Below are 25,554 nucleotides of genomic sequence, written 5' to 3' on the forward strand. Positions count from 1 at the left end.
TTCCTAGAATGTTTAAAGCTGTTTTGGGCATCTTTTATCGATCTGATCTGTTAAGGTGTTATGGGCATTCTCTGTGAACCTCAGATTCAGGGGATCATCCTCCACAAATTGCAGTCATTATAGTTGAAACTTCTTTTGATTGAGTGTTTAATTGGGATCATTGACAGTATTTCTCCATATCTTTAATGTTATGCTGGTTTGGTGGTAGAAGAAGATAAAAAAAATCAACACCTATTGGAATAGTGTTATGTTTTCCAACGTAGGATACGTGAATTACCTGTATCCCAGGTGCTTGCTAAAATGCAGATTCCTGGGTATACATTAGATGTCTGACAAGAATCTCTGGGCAAGACTCCTGGGGACATGCATTTTTAATAAGTTTTCCAAGATTCCTTTGCACACAAAAATTAGAAATAAGTGGACCATCTGATAACCTGTTCTTTTTAGTCATTTTGTTTTTATTTCTAAAGATCCCCTTTAGTGGGCTGAGTGGCTATTCTTCTCACAGGGACTTAGTGTTTCTTCCCTAAGAACAATAGTCAGTGAAGCTATGTGAACATCTCTTGGGAATTAGAATGGGGTAAATGCACTTAGTTCCAAGGGCTATCTATTGAGAACAACTAATGAGAGACAGCTTTTCTACCTTTACCTGAGCAGAAAGTTTTCTTCTAGAACCAATAAGTGAGTACTTTCAGAAATAAATAACTATGGTCACCATGCTGCAAAATGAAGAAATGATCTAGCCACAGAGAAGAGTCCAAACACTATCACCTTGAGGAAATCTATAAGAGATGGCAACACTTACTGAAGGCCAGCCCCTGCTTGGGATCATCTTTGTGTATTACTTTATTCAGTTCTTACTAAAGCTCCTCAGCAAAGGACATCTGTCATCACCATTTTGACAGATGAACAAACTGGCTCAGAGAGACTGAATTACTTGTCAAAGCTACATGGCTTGTTAGTGCTGCAGTTGACTGTAACTCAGCCTGTCTCCAGTTTGGCTTTTCCCATTAGAGGCAGAAAAACGGTGCTGTAGATTCTGATTTCAGGGGGAAAAGAGGCCAGGATTTGGTATCCAGGGCTGACCTAGAGACTTGAAATTAAGTTTCAAGTTTGAAACTGAAGATTTCAGCCTTCATTCCTTTGAAGAAATTCCAGTTTGTGAATTAAGCTCAATTCTTCTTGAGAGATGCCCGGAAAATCAGCCTTTCAGGCTGAGGGGATGCCCATGATGTGTTGGAAGTTTCATTAGAAGGCCTCCACCGTCAGTTTGAGCTCTCAGACTACCAAAAAGGAAGGAGGAGAAATCTATTAATTTTGTCTCCTTTCAGATTTTTTCCAGACAGCTCAGTGTACACCCACTGGCCATTGATTCTCCCCTAGTTAGTGTACTATATACTTATATATAGGAGATTTATTGTCAAGAATTGGCTTGCACAATTAAGGAAGCTGAGAACTCCTATAATCTGCCGTCTGCAAGCTGGAGAACCAAGCAAACCATGGAGTAATTTCATCTGAGTCTGAAGGCCTGAGAAGCAGAGGAACTCATGGTGTGTATAAATCCTGAGAGTCAGAGTAAAGATCTGACTCTCAAGGGGTTGGATGATGCCCACCCACATTGGGGAGGGCATTCTCATTTACTGAATCCCATTAAATTCAAATGTTAATGTCATATGGAAACAACCTCACAGACACGCAGAAGTAATATTAAATCAGGACTTTTTTTTTTTTTTTTAAGATTTTATTTATTCGTGTGTGTGTGTGAGAGAGAGAGAGAGAGAGGCAGAGACACAGGCAGAGGGAGAAGCAGGCTCCATGCAGGGAGCCCGACATGGAACTTGATCCTGGGTCTCCAGGATCATGGCCTGGGCTGAAGGTGGTGCTAAACCGCTGAGCCACCCGGGCTGCCCTGAATCAGGACTTTTGACAGCCAGTCAAGGTGACATGTAAAATTCACTATCACACCAGGCATCTGGGGGAAATGCTCCTTAGACTCTCATAATAGCTAATAGTTTACACTTCTGAGGCACTTCTGTGCTAACATTCATCCAGGTGCTTTACACTGACTCATTCAATACACATTGACAAGTCTTAATCAGTTAGTTAACAAGTTACTCTCACTGTTCATATTTTCAGATAAGGAATTGAGGCCCAGGGAAGTTAAGTTACTTGGAGCTAAGAGATGAATCAAGCAGATGGACTTGCTTTCATCACCACTTTGTATTGTGTTCACTGTGGATGGTGCTTTGACAACATGAGCTGCTATGCATTTGTTTGGTACCAATAAATACAGTAAAGCCTTCCGCTAGGCATTTTACATACAATGTCTCTGATAGTTATAACCCTGCAAATTAAGATAGATGATGTTCCATTTTACAGATGAGAAAACTGGGGCTCGCTATATTGACCAATTTGACCATGGTCACACAGCTCATGCTATTTCTAGTAAACCCTGTCATAACTTTTTGAACTTATATATTTTTTGGAATCCATTTCATCAAATTTTTTATTTTTTATTTTTATTTTTTTAAAAAGATTTATTCATTTATTTATTCATGATAGATATAGAGAGTGATAGAGAGAGAGGCAGAGACACAGGAGGAATGAGAAGCAGGCTCCACGCCGGGAGCCCAACGCGGGACTCGATCCTGGGACTTCAGGACCGTGCCCTGGGCCAAAGGCAGGTGCCAAACTGCTGAGCCACCCAGAGATCCCCCTCATCAGATTTTTTAAATGAAGAGCGTTATATTTTCTATTTAGACTCTAAACTACCAACCAGGGAGTGGGATGTGGTCTTGTGTATATTAGGATTGTGCTTCTCTGAAGCTTCTCTGAAGAGCATGGGAGAGGTATGAGAACATGTAGGTTGATATTTCAGGGCTGTCAGGGGAACAACACCTTCTAGAAGTGGAATCTGCTTTCCAAGTCTATATGATCACAACTCCAGTCCCAGGGTTCACGCCCCTTCCATTCTGGTCTCAGGACAATGGCAGCCCCCTCTCACAACCCTCATCCAGCCAAATTTGCTCCCAGTGTTTCATTTTAATTTTGGCAAACGTTGGATTGTTTATACCTACTTATCTCTCTCATTTCTCTGAAGTTTGTGTCAGTACATTCATTGGTGTTTCCAAGCTGGCTCCTGATTGACTTGATCTTGAAAAGCAAACTGTTATAGTGAGATGTCACATTTTTGCAGATTGTATTTCTTTTAAGGCAAGTCTTCAACTTTGCCTTGATTACAGAACTCATCACTCTATGATGCATATGGTGTGGATTTCCTTTGGTCATTAGCCAGTCTCTGGGAATATACAGTCCAAGGTGGTAGCTATTAACTACCTATGGCTGTTTGAATTTAAGATAATAATTAAAGTTAAATGAAATTGGATCATATGGTATTTCTGTTTATAATTTTTTAAAGATTGTTTTTATTCATTCATGAGAGACAGAGAGAGAGAGGCAGAGACATAGGCAGAGAGAGAAGCAGGCTCCCTGCAGATTATGATGCAGGGACCACGATGTAGCACTCGATCCCAGGACTCCAGGATCATGCTCTGAGCTGAAGGCAGCCACTCAACCACTGAGCCACCCAGGTGCCCCTGTTTTTAATTTTTTGAGGAACCTCCATATTATTTTTCACAGTGGCTGGACCAGTTTGCATTCCCACCAGCAGTGCACAAGGGTTCATTTTTCTCCACATCCTCACCAATACTTGTTATTTCTTATCTTTTTGGTAGTAGCCATTCTGACAGGTTTAAGGTAATATCTCATTGTGGATTTTATTTGCATTCCCCTGATTATGAGTCATGTTGAGCATCTTTTTATGTATCTGTTGGCCATCTGCACGTCTTTGGAAAAATGTGTATTCAGGTCCTCTCTCCATTTTTTTAATCATGTATTTTTCGGTGTTGAGCTGTAGAAGTTCTTTATATGTTTTAGATATTCAACTCTTATTAGATAGATCATTTGAAAATATTTTCTCTTATTTAGTAGGTTGTCTTTTTATTTTGTTGGTTTCCTTTGCTGTGCAGAAGCTTATTTTGATGGAGCCCTAATAGTTTATTTTTCTTTTTTATTTCCTTGCCTGAGGAGGCATAGCTAGAAAAATATTGTTATGGTTGATGTCCAAGAAATTACTGCTTGTGTTCTCTTTTAGGATTTTTATGCTTTCAGGTATGACATTTAGATCTTTATCCTTTTTGAGTTTATTTGTGTGTGTGGTATTAGAAAGTGGTCCAGTTTCATTCTTTTGAATGTAGCTGTCTAGTTTTCCCAGCACCATTTATTGAGGGTGCTTTCCCCATTGTATATTCTTGCCTCCTTTGTCATAGATTAATTGACCATATAAGCAGGGGCTTTATTTCTGGGCTCTCTATTCTGTTCCATTGATTTGGGTGTCTATTTTTGTGACAGTATCATACTATTTTGACTAATACTATTTTGATTAATACTATATATATTTGATTAAAACTATTTTGAAATCTGGAACTGTGGTACCTCCAGCTTTGTTCTATGATTCAATAATTCCACTACTGGCTATTTACCCAAAGAAAACAAAAACACTACTTCAAAAAGATATATGCACCCCTCTGTTTATTATAGCATTATTTATAGTAGCCAAGATATGCAAGCAACCTAAATGTCTATTGATAGATGAATGGATAAAGAAGATGTGTACACACACACACACACATACACACACACACACACAGAATATTACTCAGCCATAAAAAGGATGAGATCTTGCCATTTTTAACAACATTGATGGACCTACAGGATATGATGCAAGTGAAATAAGTTAGACTGAGAAAGACCAATACCCTATGATTTTCACTTATATGTGGAAACTAAAAACAAAACAAATGAAAAACAAATGAATAAAACAAACAAAAAAACAGAATCAGACCTTTGAATATAGAGGACAGAACTGATGGTTGCCAGAGGGATGGGGGTAGGGGATGGGAGAAATGGGTGAAGGAAAGTGGGAGATATATGCTTCCAGTTATGAAATGAATAAGTCATGAGGATAAAAGGCACAGAGTAAGGAATATAGTCAATGATATTGTAGTAGCGTTGTATGGTGACAGATGGTGACTATGCTCGTGGTAGGCATAGCATAATGTATAGGCTTGTTGACTCACTATGTTGTACTCCTCTCAATGACACTCAAATAAAAATTAAAAAAATAAAATTAGGTAAAATTAAAACTTCAGTTCTGTTGTTAGTTATATTAGCCACATCTCAGATGCTCAGTAGCAACTTGCACTCGTGGCTGTCAAATTGGATGGTACAGATGTAAAACATCTCCATCATCACAAGAAATTCTGTTTGGCAGCATTGTTGCAAGAGGTGGGGACCAGATCGGTGTTGTTACAATATCTGCCCCGTATGGTAACTCCAGGTGGATGCACCAGAGCATGTCTTCCTGGCTTGAGCTTTTTCTCCTCACACATCAGTCACTAGCACTGCCAAGACTAATATGCAAAATCTTCATGAATTTATGACATTACCAGTCACTCTTCCCTTCGGCTCCATGCAGGCCACTCGGGGAGCTCTTGGGATCATGGGGGAATCTTCCCAGTGGTCTTACATCTTATTCTGAGGGTTCTATCATCTCTTGACTTCTGACTTAGGTTATATAATAAATAATAAAATGCCTGTTGCAAGCCAGCGACAAAAAAGTTAATAATTCTGGGAGGCTGTCCTGGCTTTACAACTGTGCCTAGTATCTTAGAGACTATAGAAGTGCGGTCTTCCGTGTTTGCCCTCTGAAAGCATTCTTCCTCATTGGTCTTCATCTGAACCACAGCAATGGAATCTGTAGCACCTAGGTACACCTACGTACCCATCACACCCCAAATATACACCTTTCTCAGGGGTGCTGCATATCAAGTCCTGTCTTCCTGGCTGCATTGTAAACCTTGAGGTTTATGTATCTCTCTTAGAGTTCTTAGCATAGAGTTGGCCAAGTGATAGATACAGATTGATAATCAATAAGGATAATTTTGGGGTGCATTTTATCCTCTTTCTTATCTATTATAGTGAGGAGCCAAAGGGAAGAGTGACTGGTAATGTCATAAATTCATGAAGATTTTGCATATTAGTCTTGGCAGTGCTAGTGACTGATGTGTGAGGAGAAAAAGCTCAAGCCAGGAAGACATGCTCTGGTGCATCCACCTGGAGTTACCATACGGGGCAGATATTATAACAACACCGATCTGGTCCCCACCTCTTGCAACAATGCTGCCAAAGAGAATTTCTTGTGATGATGGAGATGTTTTACATCTGTACCATCCAATTTGACAGCCACAAGCTGCATGCTGCTACTGAGCATGTGAGATGTGGCTAATATAACAGCAGAACTGAAGTTTTAATTTTACCTAATGTTGTTTTTTTAATTTTTATTTGAGTGTCATTGAGAGGAGTACAACATAGTGAGTCAACAAGCCTGTACATTAGGCTATGCCTACCACTACTATTATAGTGAGGAACTGGGTATCTTTTCCGGGATTCATGTACTGTAATTGAGAATCTGAGTACCTCTTTATCCCAAACCAGTATATTGCTCTTGTTGTCTGCATCATCATGGAAAGAAAAAGCCAATCTGGTAACTTCTTAAATTTTCAAATGAAAAGGGATTTCTTTCCAGGACAGGCTGACAAGTTTTGGCAGCACTGTTCCATTGCACAACTCCAAGGGGTGCCATTCACACCTTTTTCCTATGTCAACAGCACCCCCTTGAGCTGTGCAACACAGAGCTCTGCGTGTCAGAACTGATTTAGTAATTCTTTCTTATGTATTTTACAATACTATGGTTGTTACTCTTTAGTTTGCTAGGTTTTGCCTATGGTAAGCATGCCAGCATGCCAGCATAGGTTAAGTGAAAGCATGCCAGCATAGGTTAGGGTCTCTAGGCTGTGTGGTTCTAGAACACTCTGTTCACAACTTCCTTGTTAGATGGTGCTAGTTGCCTACAGGACCCCAAATCATTGCACTAATGGAAGTATAATGTCATTTATATCAAGATGACTAACACTTTGTTGGGAGGAGGAGAAGAGGTTGTAGGCAATTATTCTCAATCCAAGACTGGCAAAAATAAGTTGGTTCTAAAGAGTCTGTGAAGGTCCTTTCCCACCTTCCTTTAGCAGAGAGCAGTAGAAGTTCAATGCCACTGACTCACACCTAAGTGGCTCAGCCCTTTGTCTCATGCCCCCCAGCTGGGCTTGCCTGATGAGTAGAAAGCAACTTGAAAAGTGATTTAATGAGCTTTAAGAAATCCACCTGCCTTAAAATCTTTTCCATTAGTCGGTCCCTAACACTTGAAATGAATTAGTAGACATTTTTTCTTTATTGTCAAGTAATATTTATAAAGAATTAAAGACAGGCTTAAAATTAATTTATTAGTGTTAGAAATCAGAATAATGGTTATCCTTGGGTGGGGATGGTATTGACTGGGAGGGAAATAGGGAGTTTCTCAGCCACTGGGAATATTGTTTCTCCATTTAGCTGTTCCATCTAGGAAAGATTTATGGGACTTTACAGTTATGATTTGTATATCTTTTTATATGTTTATAAATCTTCAAAATAAAATTTACTTAAAACAATTCTTAGAAGATAGCCTCAAAAAAAAAATAAAAGAAGATAGCCTCAGGAAGCATTCACAGGTATTTATAACTTAGTTAAAACAAGAATGTGAGGGGTACCCTGGTGGCTCATTTGGTTAAGCATCTGCTTATAGCTCATGTTATGATCCCAGGTCCTGGGATCGAGCCCTACATCAGGCTCCCTGCACAGTGGATAACCTACTTCTCTCCCCCCATCCCCACTCATGCTTTCTCTCTCTGCTTCTCAAATAAATGAATTCAATCTTTAAAAAATGAACAAAAAACAAACAAGGACGTGAGTTTATTTCCAACAGGGAGTTAACAGTGTGCTCAGACTACTGGATACTGAGGGAAAGAGTAGATGACAATGGAGAGAAGGGCAGATTTGTCTTTGAGCTTCTACCTGGGGTTCATTCTGCCCTGGTTCTTCTGAGAACAGAGTGCAAGCCCCCAGTGAAATGGATACCTTTTTTTCAAGTCCATCCCCATTCTTCAAAGATCTAAGAAAGGTGAGCAGGTTATGGAGAAGATTGTAATGAAGAGTGACTCTTCCAGAACTGGTAGTAGGGCAGTTAGCCTCAGGAAAGCATGGGGCCAGTGCTTTGTTTGGAAAGCAAACCATATATGAGTTCTTTCGGCATGACCTGGCTCTGGTTAGGTGAGGAGAGACCAATAAACCATTGCCACCTGGATACTCTTGTATAAAGCCCTGTGTGTATATACTGGTGGAGAGAAGAGGGGCGGAGCTCTGCTAGAAAATCTTCCCACCTCATTCTCCTCCAGACCAGTAGGTGTCTCTTCATCCCCTCTCCTTCTGTGTGACACACATGTGGGGTCCATGGCGTGTGAGCAGGTGTCCTGCTTCCCTTCCAGCTGGTGAGTCAGCCAGCCCTCCTAGTTGTCACCATCCAGCTTCTGAGAAATATTTAGGCTGAGTAGGTGATTTCCAGGTGCAGGGCTGGCCTCGTGGAGGAATGAGATGAAAGTAAACCTTTAGGAAAATGCTTGTTTGGCTTTCAGGCATTCTCATTCATGTTGCTCATAAATAGTTATTATGTTCTCAGCTGGAGCCCCGTCTGTTTCTTCTGTACCACCTGGGTCCAGAATTTGAGGCTAAAGAAATACCAATAAATCATTCTTGTTGGCAAATGTTTTTTTCTTCAAGGACATCAGTATTAGGTTGATAGCAGTTGCACAAAGGGACCCCACACCAGCCTTCCCTGAGGAGTCTTTGAGTCCTCCTTTTCTCTGTGAACAAATGAGTTCCATCAGCAACAGGCTTACATTCTCATGTCTGTGCTCTTTGTCTCAGAGTAGAAATGGAACCAAATCTCAGCACTGCGTAAGTCTGTTTGCAGCTATTCTGTTACAATCTGGGTCTTGTCAGTTCTTTATGTCACATGGGATTTCTCAGAGAAAGCATTACCAACCTGCATTTGTAAAGTACTTTGCATGGCACTTTTATAAGCCTTGACTCATTTGATTCTTCTAACAGCCCTATGAATTAGTAGGTTTTACCCCCATTTAACAGGTGGGGTAACCTATTCAAAATCACACAGCTGTTGTTATGACTGCCAGTAAAGTGTGCCTTTTTTTCCTATTCCCCATGTTATTAAAGACATTTCAAAGTCAGTAATGAAAACAGGAAGCCATTTGTGAGATTTATGTTATGATCCAGTTATGTTACTGGTCCAGGGAAGCAAACATTTTGGAAAGACATCCAAGTCACGGACTGTCCACAGACAGCAGCCTCTTTTCATGAGCCCCTCTTGTCTTTTCGAGTATAGGGGCTGCTCAGCTAGTCTTCAGACTCCTCTGCAGAGCAGGGCAGCTGTGGCTTGCTGAGGGATGGTGAGGGGGCTTGAACTCAGAAGCCTTCATGGTTTCCCTAACCCCTCCAGTGTTTCCAGGCTTACTCTTGCAAAACTTATTATCCACTGATCTGCTATATTGATCCTAATACAACGAAATGACATAAAATCCGGAAAGAGACTAGTGATAGATGAGACTGTGAGCCAGGCCCTTTTCTAAGAGCTTTGCATATATTAATTCATTTGGCCTTCATAACAATCCTTGGTTATCCCCATTTTTCACTTGACAAAGCTGAAACTGAGCAAGTTACTTGCCCAAGGTCACAGTGCTACTAAGTGGAGGAGCTGGGATTGAATCCAGTTGAATTCCAGAGGCTGAGCTCCTGATCACCTCAGTATGGTGCCTTAGGCAGGTCTTCTAGGGCAAGTTCTTTTCTTTGTTAATATAAAATTCAGATCCTGAGCCTCAAGTCCAGCCTAGCAGATCATTGGCAAAGGAGTTTTCTAAACATCTCAAATGAGCACTAAGAAATTCTCCTGAAGAGAAAAGAGAGTTGTAGCATATACCACTTCTAGATCTGAGCTCCAGAAAGAGTTATTCATTCTTGGGCTTTTTCCAGCTTATCACTGATTCCCATTTCTGTGAGTGAGAGGGCTCCCCTCCCCTGGAAACTGACAGAGGACTTTGCACTGTGGATTCCTGGAAACTCAGTCTCAGATCAGGGACTCTGTGCTCTGTTTCTATTGTTTCCATGAGAGCATTGTGGCCAAAACACTTCAGGTCAAGCAGCTATGTGAACATATTGCTAGACTACCTCCATACAGGTTTTCCAAAAAATTATCAATGGAATATGGGGTTTAGGTATCAATTCCATAATAGGGCAACTGGGAAGCACTGGTTCCTAATTTAAGATTAATAGATAACCAGCAATGGTTTTAGGGGCTGGGAATGAACCTGCAACATTGCATGCCACATTTTGGATACATTTTTTTTATTGGAATCTCAAAGGGATCCATGACCCTAAAATATTGAATAACTGTGACTATAAAGACACCTCATTAACTTGTTCATGTGTAGCTTTCCTGTGAGATGAAATGGCAGACTTTGAAAGCACTGGTCTTACAGGTTTTCAGGTATCATCAGATCTACGTATTTTTCACTGTACTAATCTTCTTTGCATAGATATAGAATTGATTCAAATAGATCTTTGTATTATGTATATTTACAGACTGGGTTTTTCCATCTACCACATGGAGACTTCTTCATTGAGCCCGTCAAAAAGCATCCAGTGGCTGAGGGAGAGTACCACCCACACATCATTTACAGGAGGCTGAGGCAGAGAGTTCCAGAACAGAAGGAACCAACATGTGGATTAAAGGGTATGGTGACTTAAATCTCCTCACTGCATTGAGGAGTCTGTTTTGTTCCATTATTGTTCTATTATAATGTGGGTAGTTCTTACTCAAATCTGTTATCTATCCCCGCTCTGTTGCCACAAAGTGTATACCCTTGGGCTTAGGAATTATTAGGAATAATTTCACTTCTTCATACTTTAGTCTCTGTGTTCTTAATGGGAAGGGAAAGAGGCATTCTCCACATCCTTGCTACATTAATCAGTGATACTCAATTGATATTCATAATGATGAATTGTTTGTTTTTTAAACTTTATAAATCCCTAGAGGAAGATACTTTAAAGACAATTAGTTTTAGTATTAGCAAAGTTATAATACTTTAGTGTGCAATATTACTGAACTGCTTGTCATATCTGCGTATGGATGGTGGATTTAAATGTATGATGATGCTGATAATGATGTGTGAAGAGAAACTGAAAGAAATATCCACACGTTATCAGATGATGAATTCAGCAAAGCATCTTTTGGCTGCCTTTTGTTTTTTAGTTCACTGACGTATGTTCCCTGCCTCTTGCTTGGGAGTGATCTGAACTGGTCCTCTCTACCTTATACTAAACAGTTTCAGATAATTTTCAGAGGTGAACTGACCCAAGTTGTTTCCTTGCAATTCCCATATTCTCTCTGATTTGTAGGAAATAATGATCTATGAATAAAAGGCCACTGGAAATTGGGACATTTTCTTAAATATTGTATAGTTTATCCTTTCTTAAGAGAAAAAAATAATGTTGGCAAATTGAACACCAATAAAAAATAAATTTATATAAAAAAAAGAGAGAAAAGAAATAATGGGCCAGAGGGACAGTTAACGAAAGGAATCCTTAATATTATTTATATGTCCAAAGGATTTGGAAACTGTGGGCCTCTATGGGAAAATAGATAGATAGTGAAAGAATTAGGGCAGGCCGATGCTAATAAAGGTTTGAGAGGACTCAGAACTTGGCAAGCAGGAGACGGAGAGGACAAGGGGACAAGTAATTTCTCAATAGACTTCACCCAGACCCTGGGATAGATGGTAACTTTCCTTGGAGTTTATTCTATAATCTTAGCAGAGTATGTAAAGAATAAGAAATTTTGAGTCTATAATGTTTCCTGTATACAAAAATGGACAGCTGTTTGCATTCCTTAACTTTAGGAAGCTATTCCAACTTTGTCCTAAATCAGATAACCTACTGTCTAAATCTCCTTCTAGCAAAAGCTAAGAGAAGGAAAGAGATTCTTCTTCTGGATGGTCCTATTGATTAAGTTACCAATCCAAATAACTTAGTTTCTATGTGAAATTTTATGGCTCTGATCTAATCACCTGAAGAATTTCCCAACTCTTATACACATTGGATGATAGGATAACACTTTGTATGTGTGATTCACTATTTTTTAGATCACTGAGTCATCAGTATGGCAGGGAAAATTATTAGGGCAGTGAGTGGACAGGGCCCAAGAATCACTTCTATAGCCACAGTTGTGCTGTGAAATGAGTTAGGCTATTCCTCATGCATCCACCATGAACACCTTCTCTGTTGAGGTAGAGTTGATGAATAATGAACTGAGAATGGTACATATTTTGTCATAAAGACAGAAGGAATGGATAGGAAAGGAGTGAGGTTTACAAATGTCATGTCCCCATTTAGGTCACACACAATACCTCAGCTATAGTGCTTGTCATGCCATTTCATTATTCGTTCTCCGCCAGCTGAAGACTTAACCAGTACTGGAAACTTCTCTGATTAATACCACTTGGAATGATCTTTGCATTGTGAATTTCTCCACACATATCTTCTAAAAGGTATTCTCTTAAGCTTACTTGAAACCTTTCAGTGTCAGAATTGAATAGATAGTTCTGTTGGAAGGACCTTTAATTGTTTTCACCAAAGAAGTAATTGTGACTCAAAGAAAGGAGTGAACTTTCAAAACCATCAAGGTAGTAGATGCTCAGAATATAGCCAAGCTTAGAAGTCAAGGTTCTATTATACCCTGGGCTTTATATTCCCTCATGTTTATTCTTTATGTCTTCCTTGAATATATAAATCTTGTTTTATTAACTGTCTTGAAAGTTCTATTAGAGTAAGAATTCCTTTCCCAAACAGTATGTAGCATAGTGTAAGGTGCAAAATAGAAATTTGGTAAATCACTGGAATGAAACGAAGAGTACTCCATAGCCAAATAGATGAAACTAGAATATACTAGTCTCTCGTCTACATAACATTGATAGAAAAAAGAAAGGTGTATTTTCTAGAAGTTGAGAAAGTATCAGTTATTTGTGATAATCCTTTCCCTAGACAGCAAGCATGATTTAATGCCTAAATGATAGCTGGAGATTCAAGAGTAATCTGACGTGCTTGCAAATATTCTTTTTTTTAAAAAAAGATTTTATTTATTAATTCCAGAGAGACACAGAGATAGGCAGAGACATAGACAGAGGGAGAAGTAGGCTCCATGCAGGGACCCTGATGTGGGACTCAATCCCTAAACTGGGATCACGCCCTGAGCCAAAGGTAGATGCTCAACCGCTGAGCCACCCAGTCGTCCCAACTTGTGAATATTCTTAGAATATATTCGACATTTGGATTTTAAAAATCTTTACTTAAAAATCTTGGTATATTGAAACATACTTGGTCTTGCTAAACAAGGTAATTGCGGTGTTCTTATACCGCGTTACCCTACAGAGATGATGGAATTAACCTACAGTGGCCATGTCATTAGCCAACATTAAGGTACATTTTATACTTAGGTCAGTTGGTGTCTCAAGATTGAATTACTGTGATTATATCAAGAAAGATCACCTTTACTTGTATAAAATGGTCTGTCTTTATAATGTTTAAAGTAGGAACACCTTTGGTATTGAAAAAAAAGATGTACTTTAAAAGTGCTCTAATAGTTCAGAAAGGAAAATCTATCAATTACATTCCTCTAAAATGTGTACCTTTACTTAATGTTGATCTCCCACATTGAAAAGTGTCCAGGAGTTTCACAGTGGTCCAAAAGTTCATTTTATTACAGTCTTTAGAAGTTCATTTTATCTTAGGAAACACAGTTTCCTTTATCTGAAGTTTTGTTTTTGTTTTTGTTTTGTTTTGTTTTGTTTGTCAACATATTCTGGGACTTAAAGTGACTAATTGATGGAGTATCAATGGAAACTATGGTTTTAGGAAGTTGGGGAAGGGGAATTAACACTAGTCCAATCAAATGCTAACTGCTACAGGGTCATCTATGGCAGAAAGGGGTTGAGGCAGATAAGATCAGAGTTTGGGATTTCATGCATTAGGACTTTAGGTTGGGAACATAGGGCGTGGTTCCTGGCATGTGTTTTTGTGTTCAGAATGTATTCATTTAACAAATATCTGTTTGGTATATTCTTTATGTCTGGTGCTCTCCTAGGTTCTGTGGGTTCATATGTGAATAGGATATAATTCTTGGTCCTCAGAGCTGACATCCTGGATTTAGGACATGGGCAAGTAGGGATCTGGTCCTGGTTTTATCTTTATACTAAATGGTAAGACCATGAAGGAAAATGGAATCTTAATGCATGTATCGGGCATTTTGTCACTCTGCATTATGTTCTGTGCCAGGATATGTAGCTGTAATTCACTCATTTTCCCTGCTGTAACTGTATTCCATTATGTGCATCTTCCACTTAACCAGTCTCCTGTGAGTAGACATGAACTGCATCCAGTTTGGAGCTATTATATATTATGTCATAGAGGCTGTTCTTGAACATGTTTCTTAGGATTCGAGCCTGTAGGGTTATCAAAGATACATACCAAGTAGTGGAATGAATATCTCATGGGATATGTACACCTGACTTTACCGGATGACACAAACTTACTTTCCAAAGCTGATGTTCAAGTGTGGTGAGTGAGCGGTTCCATTGTTCCACATTCTGTCCAATACTTGCTATTCTCACTTTTAAATTTGGCTAGTCAGGGATATGAAGTGGTTTCTCTCTGTGCTTAATGTTGAACTTGAAGATATTTGTTATGAACTTGGGCCCCAAATCCATGGCTTGTGGCTATAGATTCCTCATGGATAGTTTTCTCCCCTGTACCCAGAGTTGATGCGCAGAGAACCAAATGTAGGTTTGCTTACTTGTTTCTTCTTTTTCTGGTTCATTTTTTCACTTAGGCTCTAATCTGACTTTTAAACTTGTCTTTTTTTTTTTTTCCTCTAGAGCAAAATAGCAAGCAGCAGATACCCTAGTATAGCAGCTGGCTGTGTGCATCAATCAGCTTTCAGCCAGAGAACCAGTAGAAGATATATATTAGGAGATTTATTACAAGAAATTGGTTACCACTGTAGTGGGGGCTGGCTAAGCAAATCCCAGATCCAAGGGCAGACCATCAGGAAAGGCAGGAAGGCTACAAGTGTCAGGCATAGGCTGAAGCGGTGGTGTCCAAGGCAGGTCTCAGCTCGACTATTAAGGTCTTCCAGGTGATTAAGTCAGGCCTGCAGATTACCAAGAATAATTCTCTTTGACTTTACTAAAGTCAATGAATAAAGGACTTTATTTTTTTCTTTTTTTTTTTTTTAATTTTTTATTTATTTATGATAGTCACAGAGAGAGAGAGAGAGAGAGGCAGAGACACAGGCAGAGGGAGAAGCAGGCTCCATGCACCGGGAGCCCGATGTGGGATTCGATCCCGGGTCTCCAGGATCGCGCCCTGGGCCAAAGGCAGGCGCCAAACCGCTGCGCCACCCAGGGATCCCTTTTTCTTTTTTTTTAATAAAATAATTTTTATTGGTGTTCAATTTACCAACATACAGAATAACACCCAGGGCTCATCCCGTCAAGTGTCCCCCTCAGTGCCCGTCACCCACTCACCCCCACCCCCCCGCCCTCCTCCCCTTCCACCACCCCTAGTTCGTTTCCCAGAGTTAGGAGTCTTTATGTTCTGTCTCCCTTTCTGACATTTCCCACACATTTCTTCTCCCTTCCCTTATATTCCCTTTCACTATCATTTATATTCCCCAAATGAATGAGAACATACACTGTTTGAATAAAGGACTTTAATTTACATCTGTGAGACACCTTTCACAGCAGCAGCCAGATTACTGTTTGTTTGGATACTGGGATCAGCACCTAGCCAAAGGGGACACATAGAAAGGATCCTCACAGTCCATCTTTTGCTTTTCTTTCTGAATTTCTGCTTACTTGTATTTGTTTTTCTGTTTTTGGCCTCTGAAGATTTCTTCCCTTTTTAATTGCTTATTAAGGACTTAATACTGAGAGAGGTTTTCAGAGTATCTAGACTACCATATTGCCAGAAATCTGTCCGAGTAGATTTCTTATGGAAGTCTTTTGGAAATTTTTGAGTTTCCTTTTATTTATTTTTGTTGTTGTTGTTTGAGTTGCCTTTTATTTTTTATTTTTTTAAAAGACTTATTTATTTATTTATTTATTTATTTATTTATTTATTTATTCATGAAAGACAGAGGGAGAGAGAGAGGCAGAGACATAGGCAGAGAGAGAAGCAGGCTCCATGCAGGAAACCCAATGTGGGACTCGATCCTGGGACTCCAGGATCACGCCCTGAGCCAAAGGCAGATGCTCAACCGCTGAGCCACCCAGGCGTCCCTTGAGTTGCCTTTTAAATGGCATGCACAGAAATTACTAAATGCTAACAAATGTTATAAATGTTATGACATTAACATTAGAATAATTAGCATATAAGATCACTAATTGATGTAGTGTGTGCCGGGGTGGGGGTGGGGGTGGGGGGAGTTGTTCTGATTTTATGGAAATCCAGGTAGCTGATTCTAAATCGGTGTCATACTCCATACTGGGTCTAAAGTACGTAAGTTGTTTGTTTGTTTTGGCTAACAGCAAACTTTCTTAATACAACCAGCCCGAGACTTGTCTTGAATTTCCTGATTGGCTGATCGCCTTGTGATTGTAGCCACTCCACAGTGATTCATACCTTACTTTGCTGTGTGCTAGTTAACACAGAGCCCTGTGTGGCAAACAAGCTCCTGGTGGGGTTTTCTTTTATTATGTTTTCAATCGATCCAGATTGCCAAGCCCTGCCATTTCTGCCTCCTAAATACTTTCCTCAGTTGTCTGCCTCTCTCCAGTGCATTACTGTGCTTCAGCATCGTAACCACACCGAGATTATAGCAGAGCCTCCTGACTAGTCTCTCTGCCCTTGATCTCTCCTATTAGAAGTTAGAGGAGTATAAATGTAGGGACCCGAAGGAGCACCTGCGCCCCAGTGTTCATAGCAGCAATGTCCACAATAGCCAAACTGTGGAAGGAACTGAGATGCCCTTCGACAGATGAAGGGGATAAAGAAGATGTGGTCTATACATATACAACAGAATATTACTCAGCCATTAGAAAAGATGAATATTTACCATTTACATTGATGTGGATGGAACTGGAGGGTACTATGGTGAGTGAAATAAGTCAGTCAGAGAAAGACAATAATCATATGCTTTCACTTATATGTGTAATATAAGAAACAGCACAGAGGGTCAGAGGAGGGGAGGGAAAACTGAGTGGGAAGTCATCAGAGAGGGAGAAAAACCATGACAGACTCTTAATTCTAGGAAACAAACTGAGTGTTGATGGAGGTGAGGTGGGTGGGGGGATGGGGAAATTGGATGATGGGCATTAAGGAGGGCACGTGATGTCATGAGCATGGGTGGTACATGCAACTGATAAATCATTGAACACTACATCTGACACTATGTACTTTATGTTGGCTAATTGAATTTAAATTTTAAAAAGTTAGAGAAATATTTCTAAAACATAAATCAGATCATATCTCTCCCATGCTGAAAACCTATAAACATATGCCCTAAGCGTAAAGACCCAGCTCTTTAATAAGTGTTAGGAGTGCCCTTTTCTGTGTGTTTCCTGCCTGTTCCTCCAGTTTCATCTCTTTTCACCTCAAACATAGCACTTGCCATTCTGAACCAGTTTTTATTCCTCAAAGAAGCCTCATTTTCATTGCCTCTAGCCCTTGCATTTAGGTTCCTTCTGCCTGAAACGTGTTTTCCCCAAAAGTTTTACTGAGTTATTTCTGTTCATCTTTAGGACTCATGCACGCCTTCCTTTAGAAAAGCTTCTTGGCTCCATCTGCATGAGATGTCTCTCCTATGACTCTTAACACCAGCTACTTCTGCTCCGTCAGGCTTTACCATATGAGGGACATCTGTCTGTGTCCTTCTCTGCACTGTAAGCTCAGGGAGGACAGGAGTCATGTCTACTTATTCACACGCGTGTCTCCAAGATCTCTCAGAGTTCCCTACCAGGGTAGGAACTCAGAAATGTTGAACTTGTACTTGTTGAGTTCACTGACCATCTCTGATGCATTTGGCAGATTAACCTCTGAGAATACCCACACTTTCCTGAAGAAATTTAGTAGATACTCTGATGCCTGGTTATTGAAGAGCAGTGTGGACAAGATAAAATATGACAGTGGTGGCGATTCTTAGCCTGAGGTTGTAGTTGAAAGTGACTACTTCAATTTTTTATATTACAAAAAGGAAGAGGATGGATGAGTAAGAGAGAGCAAGTGATGCTTATTTACTCAGCAAACTCCTACTCTGCACCAGGCACCGTTCAAAGACCTGGGGATGCGGTGGTGAACATAATAGTGACCCCTGCAGGAATGTAGCGATGGAGGCCTGAGAGCCTAAGAGCCTAAAGCAGGCAGGAGAGGTGTGCTGTCTGGGGAGAGATAAAGAAGAGCAAATGCCTTGGAAGATGAGAGGGCCGAGTCTGTGCTGGCCCTGGAACCTGGGACACACAGATTTTCAGCTTCCTGTGGAGAGCTGGGAGGACAGTTCTCAACTGGTCCATGAGGCAAATTTCTGGCATCCTTTCAATCTTGTTTCAAAAGCTGCTTCCTTGTGAGTTCCCCCTCCCCTACATGGTTGGCCCTAGGAGGACTGACGATGAGTCCCTTTCCTGAGCTCACTTTGTATTTTGATGTGGCCCCTGGAACCTTCTACCTTCCTACCTCCCTGCCTCCTCCCCCTCCCTAGCCTCCTAGATGTTCCTTCAGTTGGACTCACCTCAAGGCTTTTGCATTTCCTGTTCCCTCCCACTGGAAACGGCAGCACCCCCCGCTCATTTCTTCATGGTTTATTCTCTCTCCCACTGCTCAAGTCATTGCTCAGATTCACCCAATCAGAGAAGCCTTCCCTGACAGAAGCTGTCCTTCTGTCACCTGGTAAACCATTTATCCTGCTTTCTCTCATTTGTCATCACCTCATGTTACTTATCTATGTATTAGTTTATTGTCTGTCTTCCCCCAACTAGAACGTAGACTTCATGAGGGCACACACTTCCTCACTTTTGTTCTCTGCTGTATCCCCACTGCCTGGAACAGAGCCCGCCATAGTCAGCTGGTAAACGTTGAGTGAATCAGTGAGTAAATGAACGAATCATAGCTTCATTAGTGATTATCCTGTTCAATTTGTATTCTGTTTCCACCACTAAACTCGTCTTTGTATCCTAAGTACCAAGGATACCTGTGTCCTGAAAATTGAGCCCAGTGTCTGATACATAATAATTATTTTTTGTAATAATTATTTCTTGATAAATGTTTGTCCATTGAATGAGCGAATGATGTGTACTTACAACAGGGTCCTGCAGGTGTGAGCAGACACTCGTCTTACCAGGGCTGGGGGGCCAGCATTCCAAGAGTGCTCTGAGTCACTGAGGCAAGGCAAATGTGTTCTTTGGGCGGCAGTTAATGTTAACTATGTATTTGTCCCACAGCTTGATTAATGTCAGTGTTTGGGAAAACAAACATTCCCACCCCCACATAGTCCCATTTCTGTGCAGCAGCTGAAAGTCTCATAAATAACCATGAAATTGTTTCTGTATGGGGAAGGAAGTTTACTTGTTAGGTTTGAAATCAAATATTTGAGGAAATTATGAATGCACTTTATGCTTGAAGTCCTCTCCTCTAAAGGCAGAAAAGTAGATCCCTTTTCTGGGCTTTCTGGGCCAATAAACTGAAGATTAGAAAGTTCCAGAATTTAATTTACATTAGTTTATGTGTCATTGGTTGACCTTCCTTCCTTCCTTCAGGAAATATTAATTTGATGCTTCTTATGGGCCAGATACTAAGTGATACAACTCTGAACATGCAGGTTGGACGCTTCCCTCATGAGCTTATAAGATTGTTGGGGGAGAACTTAACAAAAATCATAAAAATAGTACATATGAGCACTGTGACAAATGCCATAAGAGTGTACAGTAGAGGAACCCAATATGATCAGGAGCATTAGAGAACCTCTGAGAGAAGCCATAGCCTGGGTATAAACTCTCAGGGAGCCATTTTTCCCAAGATCACTTCTGCAGAACATCCAACGTTTGAGGAATGGTGCCTAATGGGGATTATATTGTGTCCCCCACCCCAATTTTATTGTTGGGGTACCTCCAAACATGACTATATTTGGAGATAGGATCTTTAAAGAGGTAATTAAATGAAAATACGGTCATTAAGGTGGGCCCTAATTCAATATGACTGGTGTCCTTAGAAGAAGAGGAAATGTGTACGCAGACACATACAGAGAGGACCATGTGAGGACACAAGGGGTGACAGCCATCTACAAGCCAAGGAGAAAGTCCTCAGAAAGACAGCAGGCTGCTAACACCCTGATCTTGGCCTTCTAGCCTTCGGAATTGTGAGGAAATAAATTCCTGTTGTTTAAGCAGCTCAGTCTGTGGCACTTTGTTCTGGCGGCCCTAGAAGGTTAACACAGCAGTTCCCTGCGGGCCACCTGTGCTGCGATCCTCTAGTTCTTTCAAGCTGTGAACAGTTGGTTATGCTGCATGAGCAACAGAAGACCATACACACGACAAGAAGGTTTAGTCAGGACTGGCTTTAAGATGTGTGACGAGTGCGGCCACACAGGGCCACACAGGGCCACACTCAGAAGAGCAGTGCTCCGTGGTAGCAATCTTGAAATTCTTAATGATTTTATCTTTGACTTTGTGCTTTGCAAGTGAAGTCTGATCGGGCAATGGAGCATGCGCCGTGGGCCTGGAGCCTCAGCTCTTCTTATGTGTGCTTGCTTTTTGCCACCTCCCTGCCTCCCAGAATGGGTTCTCGGCCACCTTTACTTTCCACTGTAACCCTGTCTGGGCAGTGACCCGGGCACGCCAGTGTAGGGAGGCCTGCTCCCGTGGCTGTCTTCCACCCCCCAAGGGGAGCCTGTGCACACAAATGAGGAGTTTCAGGATTAGGTGTCCTACAGTATCTCGGGATGACACATGGCAACAGTCTTCTCTGTCCTAAGCTGGCCTTTGGTAGGTGACCTGGAAGGGACCTCTTAGTCACTTCCCATTCAGGTACTGAACATGTCCTGGGGTGGTGTTTACAATCCCATGGGGTTACCCACCTGGGTGGGTTGAGGTCACAGCTACAGAAGAAAGATTGACCTCTCTGCCCCTGCCCAGGGCCTTAATATTTTCTTTTTGTGTTGCATCCTACAGACCATGGCTTTGGGTTTAGAGTTGCTTTGCTGGCAAAAAATTAAAGTGACTCTGACACATACGTACACCTGAGACTGCTGTAGAATTAGCCATCGGTGAAAAGTAATTATTATTAATCATTATTTTTAGTTTTGCTCATATATAAGCAAATGAGTTTTCCATTTTTCTTTCACAGTAGAGTTTGAGGAAGAACAGAGTGGAAATCAGGAGAATCATATTCTGTGCCACTTTTGTCACTCGCTAATGGGGACACGGTATGCAACCATGGCCTCCATTTCCTTATCAGTCAGATGAGGGGCTTGGAAGATCTTAGTGGATTCTTTTAACTCTCACAACTCATACGTTGTGAGTTTGTTTCTGTTTTTATTTGCGCCATCTAGAAGCAAAGCAACGATGACATTCTTGATTCATACCAGTGTGGTTTGAAATCCTTCAAGTGGGTTTGTATACACTGGTGTCCCACACTGGAAAGGGAAGGACCGTGCCGCATCTCTCCAGTACCCGCAGGGCAGGGCTGCCAAGGGGCGTCCTCCTCTGGGTCTTCTGCCCCTGTACGCACCCCCATCCCAAACTGCCAGGCCTAACACTCGGGAGCTCAGGCTGCGGACTCAGGCTGCTGGGACTGCGGCAGCACATCCTCGGGCCCTGAGTTAGCGGGTGTGTCTGGTGTGTCAGCAGGAGTTGGGGCCTCAGAGGGAACAAGTGACAGTCCAGAAACTGAATTTGGACCCAAGGTCCCTAACATCTTGGAGAGAGATGAGAATTTCAAGTAGCAGTAAGATCAGAGGGCCTACTTACCCCGGTTCTACACCCCCACCCCACACACAAATTTCTCTTGAAATGTGATGCTTGATTAAAAAGACTCCACAAATATTTGAGAGATGTCAGATACAGTGGGATTGTTATTCTAGGTTCAGGATTTTGTGTTTTAGCTAAATTACACCCGAGTGGGGTGTGTATGTGTGTGTGTGCACATGTGCAGTGCATGTTGTGTGCTTATGTAGTATGTGTACACGTGTGTTTCCGTGTGTGGTATACGTGTGGTATGCAGGTGTGTTTATGCGTGTGGTATGTGCTTGTATAGTACATATACATGTGTGTCTGTGTGGAGTGTGTGCGGTGTGTAGGTGAGTGTTTATATGTGGTGTCTTGTGAAGTATGTGTACATGTGAGTTTATGTCTGTGGTGTGTAGGTGTGTGTGTGGTTTGTGTCCTGTGTAGTATGTGCACGCGTGTGTTCATGTGTGTGGTGTGTCTTATATAGTATGTGTGCATGTGATTTAACGTGTGTGGTATGCAGGTGTGTGTGCTGTGTCTTGTGTAGTGTGTGTACACGTGTGTTTACGTGTGTGCTGGGTAGGTGTGCGGGGGGTGTGCTGGGTAGCGGGTGTACACGTGGCCCGGCTGTGTTCGTACCCCCTGTTGCACAGCGGGGCCGGGCCGCAGCGCCCGCCGCTCCTCCGCCGCAGGCTCGGGGACGGCCCTCCAGCCTTCTGTCCGTCCGTCCGTCCCTCCGCCCCCCCCCCGGGCCCCCCGCGTCCCCCACGCCCCCTCAGGGGACCTGGAGCTGCCGGGCAGCCTGAGCCCCGGACCCCCGATGGGCGGGGCCTCAGCGGGGCGGGGACCACGGGGTGGGCGGGGCCTCCGCGGGGTGCACGGAGCCGCAGTCGCAGCCGCAGCCGCAGCCGCAGGCGCGCGTCCCGGAGGGCAGCACGGCCGACCTCCCCCGGGGGCCCTTCCCCGCCAGCGCCGTGGGCTCGGGACCCCTTAGGGTCGGCCTCCCCCGGGAACAGGCGGGAGACGCGGCAGGCTGAGGGGAGCGTTTGCGCACCTTGTGTTTCCGGGGAACAGCCGCAATCGAAAGCGGACTCCTCCAGGATCCCGTTGACCACATCTGTGCCGGTGGCAGCCGCGGGGCACGGTGAGGCTCCTGGATCCACGTGTTTGGCGTCAGGGTACCACCCTAGCCCCTGGGCGATGTCCACTAGTACACAGTATATGACCCACGGCAGGTTTGTTTGTTTTGGTTAAATTGTGGCAAAAGACAAGTAACACAAACTTGACCATCTTATCCTTTTTTTAAGTGTACAGGTCAGTGGTGTTACGTGCATTCACGTAGCTGTGCAGCGGGTGTCTGCAACTCTTCATCTTGCAAAACGGAACCTCCCCAGCCCTTCAACAGCTCCTCCCTCCTCTCCGCCCGCAACTAAGCAGCATCCTACTGCTTGCCAGCAACTTGGTATTGCAGCAACTTGGAATTCCAGCGCATGTGGCCCCAAGGGTTTTGAGTAAGAGCTCAGGGGCCTTCACTGGGGAAGAGGCATGGCCCACGTTTGGCAGTCCCCACCTTGCGGAGACGGGCCTGGGGAGCCCCCTTCCTCTGGCCCTGCAGGGAGCTATCCCCCTCGTGTCTCCAGTCCCCACCATGGGGGGCCCGTGTGTGAAAGAAAGATCGAGAACCACCGGGGACAGGCTCTGCTGCATCCTGACGCATAGCAGAGAGTGTGGGTGCCCGAGTGCAGTGATTAATGCTCTCCTTTTCTGTCATTCCCTCCATCTCCATTCTTTCTCCCCCAGGAAGCAGAGGGTCATGTATTGGCAGCGGGTTGTGGGGTCAGCTTTTGAGTGCCCTGCGGTGCAGCATGATCTAGGATGCTGTCACAGTGCAGAAGCATTTAAATCTTCATTCAGACTGCACACCGGGGAAGGTGCTGTCAACCTCTTTGGACCCTGCGGGAGACTTTCGAAGCCGGATTCATGCCTTTTGCAGAACTCTCCAGGCGGGCCATGAAAAGCAGTAATGCTTGCCTCGTCATTCCCAGCAGATCCAGCACAGAGACCGGCTCTGAGTCATGTCTTGTAAAACTGGAATGAGTCAGGGAATTTTTTACACATCTCCGATGGTCGTGGGAGGGCACGGACCTCTCAGGGTCACCAGTGGAAAACCCAGCAGTGGTCGAGCATCGTTACTGGAATGTCTCCTCCCCACCACTCATTTTGCGAACATCCTGGGGGGCAGATGGAGATGTTCTCTGCAGGAGGCTTGTGGTTTCTTCCCCTGTTTTTAGTCACTGGGGACAAAAGTGGATGCTTGAAAAATTGGAAGCCCAGGAACACAAACATTCAGAACACAAAACCCTCTGATAGAGAACTCCTTATAAATACAGAATAACCTCAGTACCAAATTTTTCCACTTTGGGGTCATCTGAAATATGCAAAGAATTAGGTACTTTTTAAGCAGATGGCACTAATTTTTATTGTCTTCATTAATAATCATATAATCTTTAATACCATCATTACTGTTTTCAAAAAGCTGTGAGAATCCTTACTTCCCAGAGAAAACAACACTAAACAGGCAACTTTTAATGTTATCTGGCCCTGGAAAAATCAAACAAATGATCAGCTTCCAGCCATCCGCATGGGACATTCCAAATCCATGGTGACCGACATGCCCCGAAGTGTCAGAGGTTTGGGGCCAGCTGGAGAGGAGGCTTTTCCCCTTACTGGCATTGCTATCATAGTCACTGCTGCTCCGTGGCCTGTGCTGGATGTTGGCCAAACTGTCAGCAGCCTAAGCTGAGGTACACTTTTCTGACTCAGCCGTCAGGCAGCTGGCACCTCAAGAAAAACAGGAAAACTGGTGTGGGGTGAGGGAAAGGGGGGGGACCAAGACCAGAAATTAGGTCCAGCCCACAAGGCAAATTCGCCTTCCATCTTTTGTTAAGGCCTGAGAGCTAAGAATGGATTTTATATTTTTAAATGGTTACATTTAAAATAGGTATCTGGGTACCTGTATAATGTCCTGGATTTTGCCTCTTGATGCACAAAATATTACTGTTGTGGCCCTTTCATAAAATTTGCTGACCCTTTGTCTAGGCCATTGCTTCTCAGAGTGTGGTCCCTGGACCAGCAGCATCAGCATCACCTGGGAACTTCTTAGAAATTCAGATCTTCAGAGACTCTGGGAGTAGGACACAGTGTGCGTGTCTTAACTGGCTCTCCAGACAATTCTGATTCAGGCTAAAGCTCTGGGAACCACTAATCTAGACTGTTAATGCAGCCATTCATCGTGAGTTCATTCATTTGTCCCTTACAAAAAGAAGACGTGGGGCAAATTACTCAACCCCTCTGTGCCTGGGGTTTTTCATCAGTAAGAATTTGGGAGGGCATTAAAAGAGCTAAAACAGATACAACATATTAAATGCTTAATGCATTTAATGCAGTTGTTATTTCAAATTTATTGTTGTCATTAAAAAACATTTTATTAGGTCTCAGGTCATTTAAG

At 42.5% G+C, this 25,554-nt stretch overlaps 1 protein-coding gene across 1 annotated transcript in view; it reads left to right on the forward strand.

The window, feature by feature from the left end:
• Nucleotides 1–25,554, forward strand: part of ADAMTS12 (ADAM metallopeptidase with thrombospondin type 1 motif 12) — a 303,108-nt gene that overhangs the window by 103,591 nt on the left and 173,963 nt on the right. Inside the window, exon 3 of the mRNA XM_038535470.1 lies at nucleotides 10,642–10,792. Within this exon, the coding sequence (XP_038391398.1) occupies nucleotides 10,642–10,792 (151 nt within the window). The remainder of the gene's footprint in view (nucleotides 1–10,641; nucleotides 10,793–25,554) is intronic.

Source organism: Canis lupus, chromosome 4, assembly GCF_011100685.1.
Source record: "Canis lupus familiaris isolate Mischka breed German Shepherd chromosome 4, alternate assembly UU_Cfam_GSD_1.0, whole genome shotgun sequence".
In the NCBI taxonomy this organism is placed as follows: Eukaryota; Metazoa; Chordata; class Mammalia; order Carnivora; family Canidae; genus Canis; species Canis lupus.